This window comes from Gavialis gangeticus, unplaced genomic scaffold, assembly GCF_001723915.1.
Source record: "Gavialis gangeticus isolate Ggan-Ray unplaced genomic scaffold, GavGan_comp1, whole genome shotgun sequence".
Lineage (NCBI taxonomy): Eukaryota > Metazoa > Chordata > Crocodylia > Gavialidae > Gavialis > Gavialis gangeticus.
This window is the reverse complement of record NW_017728993.1, coordinates 14,603,169-14,614,905: the sequence shown is the minus strand read 5'-3', so window position 1 is coordinate 14,614,905 and position 11,737 is coordinate 14,603,169. Positions and strand designations below refer to the sequence as shown.

Genomic DNA, 11,737 nt, shown 5'->3' with positions numbered 1-11,737 from the left:
CTGGGAGGAAGCCAGAATTCCCCTTTTGCAAAGTAATGCTCGTGCTGCTGCCAGCTTGTCTTGGCCTGGGAGCTGGAAAATCTGACTTGCTTGCTGTGAGGCTTCCTCTACTAGGAAACTTGAATCTGAGATCCCTATTTTAAAAGACCAGGACAAGTGATATGATTCTGACTGGTCAGTGCAGACGAGGACAAGTCTTCCTCATGTGTGGCTTCATGTCATTAGTTATGACGTAAAGGCTATGCTTTATGCATGCCTATGGAGGACAGGGCTGGGCACAACTTGTCCTCTTCAACACTTGGCCAGGATTGTGTCTTCAAACTCACTGTGAAGAAGGGTGTTTAAGCAGGATTCCTTCTAGTGAAGACAAGACCCAGTTAAATTCCCCAGTGGTGAGGTTATGTTGAAAAGCTGAGAGAAAGCAGCTGGTTAAAGAGCTTAACACCTTCCTGTAAAGCTCTTCTCAGCCAGAGGTGTGTGTGTCTTTGTGTGTGCATGTGTGCACCTTCCTATAAAGCTCTTCTCAGCCAAAGAGGGGTGTGTGTGTGTGTGTATGTGTGTGTGTGTGTGTTTTCATGCGTGCACCTTCCTATAAAGCTCTTCTCAGCCAAAGAGGGGTGTGTGTGTGTGTGTATGTGTGTGTGTGTGTGTTTTCATGCGTGCACCTTCCTATAAAGCTCTTCTCAGCCAAAGAGGGGTGTGTGTGTGTGTGTATGTGTGTGTGTGTGTGTTTTCATGCGTGCACCTTCCTATAAAGCTCTTCTCAGCCAAAGAGGAGTGTGTGTGTGTGTGTGTGTGTGTTCATGCGTGCACCTTCCTATAAAGCTCTTCTCAGCCAAAGAGGGGTGTGTGTGTGTGTAATCCAGAGCTCAGTAACACTTATGACTTGTCTGACCTACTTAAAAACTCTGGTAGACAGAAAAGCTAAAACCACCTCCAGTCTTTTCTGCTGCATTTCCACTCTGGAGCAGTAGCATAGGGGATAGGGAGGGAATGATGATGCTCTGATTTTCAGTAGCTGATTTTGATGCAAGCAGAGTCCTCCGACAGCACTTGGAAGTCCTGGCAGAGAAATCCAGCCTACTGGGAATCCATCCCAAGCCAGGGAAGGAAGGACAGACCTGTGATCTCATATACAGTCACTGTATGCAATGCTGCTAGTCGCAGTGGCCTAGGCTCTGTCTGGGAACACTGCAGAGGAGATGCTGCCTCTGTCTGAGGGGTGAGGTCCGTTCTGGTCTAATACGCTGTGTAATCAAGTGGAATCTGCCATGGCATCCTCAGTGGAGAGGCTGAGGTCATCCTGCTGCCCATGGAGGTGGGAGTAAACCATTTGAAGCTCTCGCACAGTGGTAAAGACTGTCTAATTGTATGCGCGGTCCCTGCTTTTCGGGCATGGGGTCCACTTGACGCATGTAGGGAGCCTGTAGTTCCAGGCAAACGCTCCTTGGTTGGTGGTGGGACTTAAAGCCAGAGCCATGAGTGCTAGAGCAAGGCCCCTTCCTGCCTGAGCCCAAGCAGAGGCAGAGGTGGTGGAGAGGAAACAATTTGTGCCAAACCCTGCAGCCAGGTCTGAGTTAGGACCCTGATGATTTGTTTGCCAGCACTCGCATAGACCAGGCGTTCTCCGTTCTTAGAGCAGATCCGCAGGGTGGGACTAGGAGGGGACACAGTATTATGGGCTGAGTTGTTATATAGCTGTGCAGCTCCTGGCTTGTAGCACACTCTTCACGTAGTTGTGGATGAATCTACCTGCAGCAAGATGCTACTTCAAGAACCTCATCGACTTTGATTTTACTGATGCTTCAGACCCGGGGAGGCAGAATCGAGCTCTGTGGACATTTTTATTATACTGGTCCTACCTTCAGCAATTGCTACTGCAGGGCTGTTGGCATTACTGATTGCTGACCTGCCGATGGAAGCTATCAGACCCTTCTGGGTCAATAGTCTGACCCCTTGGAAAGCTGCATCTGTCCACAGCTGCAGCTGGTTCAGTGGGCTGGAGGGCCCCCCTGCAAGCATTGCTTAAGGACGTCCCGGGGAGAACTTGAATCTTAACTGGCCTGAGTCCTCCTAATCTTATATTTTAACTAGGCTCCCAGGGGAGAGCTTGCTTCAAAGTCCACAGAAACCAGAGGAGCCTTTGCATTATTTCCAGTGAGCCTTGGATCAGGGCCAGAGCTGGTTGGCTTCTTCGTGTGCATTTCATTTCCCTTCCCATACACCCATGAAGGGAGAGAGACCCACGTTTTAAAAGCTAGGAAAATGTGATTGTAAAACCGCAGAGCTCAGCAAAGGAAGTTGGGGGAAGGGGAGGGGGGAATGGCATCAGGTGCAGGACCTGAAATGACTCTTCTTTTATCTTTTAGCAAATAACTGACTCACTAGATTGCAAATAGACAAGACCCCTTGGTGTATGCCCTGGTGTGTAGGTGTGTAAGGGGCTTGTCTTTGGATCTATCTCAAGAAGAGAACTACAGGAGCTATTTCATGCACCCTTAACCAGCCTGCAGCTTTTACAGCAGAGGGCTATATCAGTCGATAAGAAGCAATAAGTGGAAAGATAAAGTTTTATTGGGTGTAATGGGGTTAGGTGCCTTCGGAGTCCCTGACCCTTCAGATCTGTACATGAAGCAATCAACAGCAAAAATCAGAATGCAAACTGCTTTGAGACCGTTGATTAAACACTGTACATCGAGTGTGGCACGTGGTCAACTGCATTCCTGGTTGTCCCACCTCCTCTTCCTGGGATCCTCCTGCCCGCACACCCTTTGAATGTACATTTAACTCCTGCACCTAACTATAAAGGTGGGCTTTGAGCCCCTGGAACCAAAACCCGTGTCTTGTGATCTTGTACAGCTCCCACAGGGGCCTTGATCCTGGCTGTAACCTGCAGGGGTGATAGTCACTCTACATGAGCCCAGTTACAAAGCAGAGAGAGGTGCAGTTCCTCCCAAGTGATCAAAGTAGTTCTGCACGTGTACAATGTATGGTCATGGAGCTCTCTCTCTGTATATATTTTTACCCAAACATTGCCTTTCTTTTGTATCAGACAGATGCATATAGTATCTCCTTGGCAACACCATGGGAAGGACAATTTCTGGTAGGAACAACTGCAAAAGTGAAAGCAGTAGACTTAGACTTGTTGCTAGCCCTAACCTAGTGACATTGTGAATAGTCGCATTAACCTGACTGACATGAGCACTCAATACCTACCAGCTTTTACATGCACCGAGGCAGTTCTCTTAATCTTTTAATGTTTCAGTAATCCTCAGATTAACTTGGCGTTGGCATAAAAGTTGTTTTCACTGGCGTCTAAGGGAGCTGGTGTTCCTAAGGGGATATGATTGACTGAGAGAGCCGTGCATGTAAACGGTAGGGTGAGCTGGCTGTTCACTGCGCTGGCTTGCTGAGAAAATGGATGACTGGAGATCCCTTCTCCCAGACCTAAGGACCCACTTTTGTGAACAGCTGATTGTTTCCAGTCTCCCCAAACCAGTAGAAATGGAGGCCTCTGTCCCTGACACAGTTGGTGCCCCTTACTTGGTGGTGGCAGCCCCCAGTTGAGAACCATTGAGGTAAGCTGAGCCAGTGCAACGCTGCTTCTCAACTGGGGCTGCCTCCAAATTCAGAAATGTTGTGGAGATGCTGTGACTCTGATAGGGTTGTGACCCCCTGCTTTAGGCACGAACAGGTCCCACCCAGGCGGGGTACAGTTTTACAGCCTCTCCTTGCTCACAAGCTTGATGCAGCGGTCACCCCTGGGAACTGCGCTGCCAGCCCGTGCAGTGGTACGGGCTGTGACGTGTACTTGTGCCACGACTGTAATGCAGCAGGGTCCGGCACCCACTGCTGTACTGCTTCAAGTCACACTTAAGATGACTGTAACTTAAAGTGGTGTTATGGGAGGAACATGTCCCTCTTTTCTCAGGTTTGCTTTTGGGTATAGCCAGTTTCCCCGCTATGGTCTAGCATTCTCCACGCTCTGTTCACACAGCAAGGAAGGTAAGAAAAATGACTGAGAAACAAGGACAGTGGGATTGTAAATCCCCAAAATACAAGTGGGGGCAGTCAAGGAAGGGGTTGGATCTGAACCCGCTTTGAAAAACTGGACTAGATTTCAAGCTGTGTGCCTAGTCTTGAGGGGTGGGGGATGTATGAAAATCAGTAGTTCGGGTTGTGTGCATCTCAGCTTTGGTAGCTGAAATAAGTGGAGCTGAATGAAGCAGTCTTAACTGTCATGCACCGGGGCATGGGAAACACTAAGGTTGTGTATTCAAACTTACCTGAGCACTTACTGGGGCATGAACTGACGGTGGCATTAACAAAAGATTTTTGCATTTAATTTTCTAGCATCTTTCTTTTTATTTCCTTCCAAAATAGGGAAGGAATATTCCCGTTTTCATCAAGCAGTTGGCAAAGGCTAGCCCGTTTTGATCAATGATGTTAGTTAACTGCACTTACTGATTTAACAGCCACTGATTTGTTAGCCTGAAAGGGTCGGTGTGCGCGCGCACGTGAGTGTGTGTGTGCATGCATAGCTGTCTGCGGATACTTAAACTCGACTTAAAACCTTGCTAGAGAAGCTATTGCATTTGTTATTGCCTTGGAGAAAGGGGCCACTTTGTCTAAAAGGACTGCTGGTTTCCAGCTTTTGTGGTCTCTTTCTCCAGCAAGTACAACTGGCATCCAAAGTATTCGAGAACAGGCCTTGTTAATAAATACACTCCTGCTGGGTAGACAGGAGAATTCCAGATGTGGAAGCTAAATTGGCTCTGTCTCGGTGAAATCTGACCTGTCTCCTCTCCCACCTTTCCTGACACAGCCTATGCCGTTCCTCCCTGGGACTCCTGTGACTGCATATTAAATGGCAGGATGTGGCTGTGTCCCCTGCCCGCTTGCATTAATCACAGCAGGTACCTTTCAGGCTGGGCAGAGAAGCCAGCTGTTATGTTCCTACCCAGAGTCACAGCCCAGGACCTGGATACCATTTAAATGTAAAATTACTCAAGCAGGAAATCTCATCTGTGAGCCCTCTCTGTTGTACTGGAAAAGGACATGAGGACTGGGCCCAGTTGCCTCTCTGTGCTGGGACCCACGGAAGAGCCTTTACCTTTCATAAATCCCTAGGATACCTATGGTTCCCTACCCCTCCTTGAACTGTCCTGGTGACCCTCATGCACAGTCCCAAGGAAGTAAGAGTAGCTGCTAATAGGACATCCGCTGTTGTTTTCTGGAAGCGAGCTATTTTGCCCTATAGACCTTAACTGCAGCACTATCGGGGACTGGTTGCCAGGGAGGTAGAACTGCTTTTTAGGTGAATGTGTGTTTTGTACATGTGGGCTGTTTTCCCTCTGATCCCACAGTAACACCTTTTCTGATTTTTTTTTTTAAAGTTTTATTTGTTTTTTGTTTTGTTTTTCAGCATTGGGCAAGTTGTGAACATCAAAGCAAAAGTAAACCGAGCCTTTAACTCTAGCATGGAGGTTTGTATGCCTTACCCCATTACCTGCATCCTCTGCTGCTTCTCTGTCCACACAGTGAACGCTTGTATTAGTGGTACTACCGACCCAACCCTCCTTCCTTTCCCATCCATCATTGTGGTAGTGACAATGGGGCCGAGTGATGTCTTGCTGCCCATTCGATTTCTACAGTCCAGTTTTCTGTGATCCAGGCGCTCTGGACACACCTCCATTGGCCTGGATCTACAGTGCCTGGGTTTGCAAAGTGGTGTCCCATCCAAGAGCTAGCTAAGTTCAAGGCTGCCTAGCATCCAAGGTCAGGTGCATTTAGCCCAATGTGGCTGCATATATACCTATTTAGAGGTCATTCTCTTGTTCTTTTATCTGTTTATTGTGATACTTTTAATGCTGTAAGAATCCCTGAAGAGCCATTTTTCTCCTGCTGCCCCAGATGTCTGCTGACTCCCCGTCTTAGACTTGTTTCCGTTGCTTTGCTTGGGGAGAAACAGTCTGATCTGGAGTATTTGGCTTGCTTTGCTCTCCAAGGAATTAGTTCTGTGATCCCATCACTAGAAAGTAGCAGGACTCTTCAAGCAATAGTTGCCCTCGCTGTTCCCCATCTCAAATGAGTTGCTGACCCTCAGTATGGGAATAGAGGTCCTGTGTCAGTGCATCCTCTTCATATCCTGCATTATTTGGGGAAGGAAGCTTGTGACACTTCCCAGGTTCATTTATTCCACCTCCTTTTATTCCATAGGAGCAGTTGAAGCCATTGTGAATTGACTGGTCCTGTGTAGTTCAGTGTCTCTTTTGGACTCCATTCCAGGTTGGGATCCAGGTCAGCTATGAAGATCTCTGCAGCGGCGAGCAGTGGAACGTGTGCAAAGCTTATGCTACCTTTGTTGCACAAAGCACATCGAACACTAAGGTAAGAGAAGACCCCCTCCGAAGCTAGAGCTGCTGTCACTTCTAGTTCTGGGTCATGGGGAAGAAATCAAGTTGCTGGCATTGTGTGGAACTGCTTCCAGGGTCTGCCTTGAGATCTCTTGCAAAGATTTCCATGGTTGTCATCAGGTGTTGGGTGACTCAGTGTTTTGATCTTGACTTTGAATATCCCTAATGTGGCACCTTGAATGGTACACACCTGGCGTGACACTTGCAACACTGCATTTGAATTGTTGGCTCTAACAGAATAAGTTTCTTGCTTGTACTTTTGCAGCATTTATCACAGTCCTTTGGCGTGGAGGTAAGAGGATCCACTAGGTTGTCTTCTATTGAGTGCGTATGTGTAATAACTGTAAGCCTGGGTCTGACTGGCCTTTAGGTGTTACCCTACTGCAAATGCAAAACAATAATACTGCAGGATTTGCTGGACATCTGTATAAACACTTTTTTTGACTAGCTGCCTCCCTAGCTGGGCCCTGTTTATAGTGAGGCCTAGATTCTCAAAGGGTTGTTAAGTCTCTCTATAAATATTAACAAACAAATGGCATTTCTGTGCTTTTCCTGAAGCACTCAGGATTCAAATATTCTTGTAATAACTACACTTACTTCCTGACCTCTGGTGGTTATTAAAACCCTGCAGTGCAGGTGCCTGGAGGAGAGCCGCGGTGTCCTAGCCAAATTGCTATTTGGGGAATGTTTTTTTAACCAAACTCCTCCAGCCAGTTGAAGCAACCTCCGCTTCCCGTCCCAGGTCAGTGTGTGGCAGTCAGCCAGCGGCCATGTAGCACACAGCTTTCCAGATTCACATCAGTAGCTGAAGGAGGGTTTCCTTTAAGAGGAGGATGCCTGAGACTCAGGAGATCCAGATGGTAATCCTGGTTTTGCTTCAAGTCTCTTGTCACCTGTAGGCGAGCCATTTCATGCCACCCTGGTGCCTCCTTGAAATCAGGTTGGGCTTTCCCTACCTCCTACATAGGTGTCTTGTGGCTTAGCAGATTACTATAGCTCCGACTGATACGGAGGCAATGTGGCCTAACAGAGCAGGGCACTGGCCATCGACTTGGATGCCCAGTTTGATGCCCAGCTTTGCCTCTAACTTGTTGAGTGACGGCTAGTCTCTATGCTTTTGTTTTCATCCTTTGCCTCCTCTATTTGACCATAAGATCTCCAGGCCAGGGGTTGTCTCTTGCTGTGTGTCTCTACAAAGCCTGGCACAACGGGGCCTTGGCCACAGTTGAGGTCCGTACATGCTACAGTAATACAAGTCATCATTCGTATTGGTAAAGAGCACCATGGTCCTCTGATGAAACAGGCTTTGGATACAAAGAACGTATTGATGCTGCGAATACTGTGCAGTTGGGCTCTTTTGGAAGACGGTGTCATGGAGGAGCTGCCCCTTATAGAAAGGTTTTCCAGTTCACCCAGGACATTGGGGCCCATGACTAGAAGTATCATCTAGACCAGGGTCCCAAACCTCTTGAACCAAGGCAGTGGACCACTGTGCACTCTTCCTGATGTGTGACATGGCAAACGGGGAAGCTCTGTGCAATCAGCTACGCATGCCCTGTGTTTTTCCGCTCTTCCTACAAAGCAGCTTCTGCTGGCCACTGCTGGAGACCAAACTCTGAGCTAGGTGGACCTTTGGTCTGGCTTGGCATGACCCAAGTTTGCCACCTGCAGTGGTGCATTCATGGTTTGGGAACCACTGAGATGCATGAGCTCTCTAGATCAGAGGTGTCCATCTTTTATCGCCACATACCCTGTGGGCCACACCAGCAGGGGCCACATGCTACACGGGCCATACCAGCATGACCCATGGGCCCACCAGGCTGCACCCTGCATGGTCCCTCCTTCTCCCACTGTACCAGGTACACACTGGCACCCTAGTCTTACCCTCAGGTCCCTGACTGCAAGCTTTGCAGGCACCATGGGCTGCACTGCATTGTACTGCACTGTCTGTTGTGTGGGGGCAGGAAGTAGGAGCTGGAGGGGGGCAGAAACCCTGGCTGCTACTGCAGCTGGAGCAGTGGGGAATCAGCAGCTGGGTGGGAATCCAGGGGCCACAGATTAACCCTTTACAGGCCACCAGTTGGCCAGCCCTGCTCTAGATAAAGCCTGGTAGTGATGTCTTGCATGCTCCTCAGGGTTCCCGTTGAAGTGTTTCCCTGGGAAACAGCCCAGGTAGGAGCAAAGCTGAATACAGACTCTGTCCTGTCCCTTTGTGCCTAGATTAAACTGAAGCCAGTGATTCCTCAGACAGAAGAGGAGAAGACCGAATACAGCATTGCAGCCGAGCGCCGCCGCATGAGGCTGGTCCACACTGATACCATCAAGGATCTTCTTAGTAGCAGCTCCTTCCAAGCTGGTAACTTATCCTGTGGGTCTGTCATCCCTCTGTCCCGTGGGAGTCTGTGCCGGGCATTGGCCCGATTGCCTTGAGCTGGGGACAGAGAACAGTCTGGGCACATCTGTCTGCAGCAAAGCAGTTTCACATCTGGCATTTGCTTATAAAACCCTGGAGTTTGGAGGTGGTCTTCCATGCATGGCAGACCACTTGTCTCTCACAGTATCTCTGTGAAGCGGGGCACTAAGTATTGTCCACAGGCAACGCATAAAGTGAACTTGCCATCGCTACGCAGCGACTCGCTGGTAGAGATGGGGCGAAAATGTGGCCCTTCCTAGCTGTCGGCTCTGTACACTGTTCTCCAGCCTTTGATCTCTGTCAAGTGTCTAACAAGTCTGGCCTGTACCCCAATCCTGTGACGTGCTAATTGTCTCAAATGTGCTTATTGAGGCATTGTTACGTTTTTGGCTTGGCTTATTACTTTCACCAGAAGGCTTATTGGTGCCGCCCCGTCCTGGCAGGCTCCTGGGAGGATGGTCTACAGCACAAGGTGGCACAGCAGGGCCTTGTTACAGGCTTTACCACTGACCCGGTTTTGGGCAACTTCTGCTGCCCTCTCTTCTTACCCAGTGGGGATAACACCTGTTTCACAGCTGTGTTCAAGGCCATTTGCTAACATTAGCAATGGGCTTGGAGTCTCTTGGGTGGGACATGCCATTAGGACCAAGTGGCGTTTGGTGGGGATGTTAGGCCAGGCTGCAGAGGCTAGTCAGGCCTGATCCCTGGGCCGAGGGTACGTGTGAACCGGTCCCTCGGAGCAATGGAGAACGTTCCCAAGGATAGTCTTGCCCTACCCATCGTGTGCTTGTGCTCTGCTCATGCCAAGCTCATAAATGAGGCAGTGAAGCTGCCCTGAAGGGCTGGTCCATCCCCCCCCCCCACTTGCACGCACGCACGCACGCGCACACACGCACGCTCACACACTCTGCTTTTGAGCCCCCTGTCTGTGTGCTTGAGATTTGCAACAGGGAGGAGGAGGAGATTTTCCTCATTGCCAGGTTTGGCCCAGGTAGAGTGGGTTGGCAGGACCTGCTTCTTCGTGGCCCTCTCAAGGGCTGTGTGAAAGGTGCATAGCCATGTTTTACTCCACGGGTTCAATGGGTACAAGGTCTCCAGGCCCCATGTTAAGGAAACATGGTGTTTTCTTTGAGTGGGGGAAAGGTTCATAGGTAGCCCTCACCTGACTGCATAGTAGCTGTTACACAGGTGAAACAGGGAGCTGTTCTGGATTCAGTGTGGCTGTGGGCTGGGAAATGCTCAGGCCTTGTGGGAGAAGAGGGGACATGAGGTTTTTGTAGATAATGGTCAAGCAATGACTTGCACCACTAAGCCTTTCATCGGCCTAGCAGGCCCCTTTTTTCATGCTGCTGTGATAAGCCAGTATGTTTCTTCTATCCCAGAGCATGAGACCGGAGACTGCAAGACTATGGTGCCTGCTGGACAGACCCGGGTGGAGAGTGTGGAGCTAGTGCTGCCCCCTCATGCCAATCATCAGGGAAACACCTTTGGTGGGCAGATCATGGCCTGGATGGAAAACGTCGCCACGATAGCAGCAAGGTGAGGTTTGGGCTCCTCCATTAAAGGGCGACTGTCGGCAGGATCTTTTGCCTGGGACGGGGGTCCAGCTGCATATGCTCTGTGTGCCTTTCATTCCTGTGGTAAGTGTTACTGCATAAGACATAGTACTATAGCAGGCCGCAGCCACCCCATACAGCAGTTTGGGAGGCCATTGCAGGGTGTCCTGCAACTGGAGTGATACAGGGAGTTTGAGGTGGGTGCAAAATAATGACCTGAACAGGATTTGGGCCCCAGGTTGCAAGGTGCTAATTCCTTTCTACTCGTCAAAAACCTTCATGTGCTGTTCCCTGACTTGAAGTGGCCTGGACCTCAGGTTTCAGTTTTATCCAAAGACAGAGCCTACAACTGGACAATAACTCGACAACTCATTTAGACGTGGGGTGCTATTAACTCTGAGAGAGGAGAGCCTCTACTTTGTCGCCAGTGGTCCTTTGTAGTGACCTCAACTTGTGGGTCCTGTATCTCCTGCTAGGTAGGTCCAACCCTTGCACTGTGAGGTGGGGCAGGCTCCACTTGCCTTCTCCAGGTTATTGGGTCTCCAGCCGCCCAAATCTTGAACAGGTTCGCTGGCCAAGGGTTGCCAAATTTAAATTTTGCCTGCTTCTGTTGGATATGAGAAGGAACTTTTTAATGATGAGGGTGATATAAGACATTGGTAGGAGAGATTATGGGATCTCCGTTGCTGGGAATTGTTAAAGGCAGGTTAGTCAAACATTGGTTTGGGATGGTATAGACAGGGATTATCATGCTCTGAGCAGGGGGTTGGACTAGATTTGACATCTCAAACCCTCCCACCCTTTTTCTATATTTCCACAAAGTCTTGTCATGATGCTGTCCTCATTTTGGAACCAGAGGCTGTAACCTGTTGCTATATGAGGTCCAAAACACATAGAATCATCGAATCATAGAAGTCGGGTCGGAAGGGACCTTGTAGATCTTCAAGTCCGACCCCCGCCTGGGCAGGAGAAAAACCAGGCTCAAATGACTCCAGCCAGGTAGACATCAAGCCTCCTCTTAAAGACCCCCAGGGTAGAAGCCAGCACCACTTCCCTTGGAAGTTGGTTCCAGATCCTAGCCGCCCTGACCGTGAAGTAGCGCCTCCTGATGTCGGAGAGTAGGTTTAAACTAGACAACTTGTGGCCATTATTCCTTGTTACCCTGGGGGGCGTTAGGGGAAACAAGGTCTCTCCCAAACCCTGCTGGTCCCCCCTAGTGAGTTTATAGACGGTCACCAGGTCCCCCCTCAGCCTTTTCTTGTGGAGGCTGAATAGGTTCAGGTCCCACAGTCTCTCACTGTAGGGTCTGCCCTGTTGTCCCCGGATCATGCGGGTGGCCCTCCTCTGGACCC

General features: G+C 49.5%; 1 protein-coding gene across 4 annotated transcripts in view; it reads left to right on the top strand.

The window, feature by feature from the left end:
- ACOT11 (acyl-CoA thioesterase 11) overlaps positions 1-11,737 on the top strand; it is a 48,618-nt gene that overhangs the window by 14,500 nt on the left and 22,381 nt on the right. For 3 of the 4 annotated variants that reach the window (XM_019501254.1, XM_019501253.1, XM_019501256.1), the window contains 4 exons: positions 5,426-5,486; positions 6,289-6,390; positions 8,637-8,772; positions 10,212-10,368. In XM_019501254.1, coding sequence (XP_019356799.1) covers positions 5,426-5,486; positions 6,289-6,390; positions 8,637-8,772; positions 10,212-10,368 — 456 coding nt within the window. Of the gene's footprint in view, positions 1-3,041; positions 3,104-5,425; positions 5,487-6,288; positions 6,391-8,636; positions 8,773-10,211; positions 10,369-11,737 lie in introns of those variants that run through there. The other variant, XM_019501255.1, reaches the window with a different exon arrangement.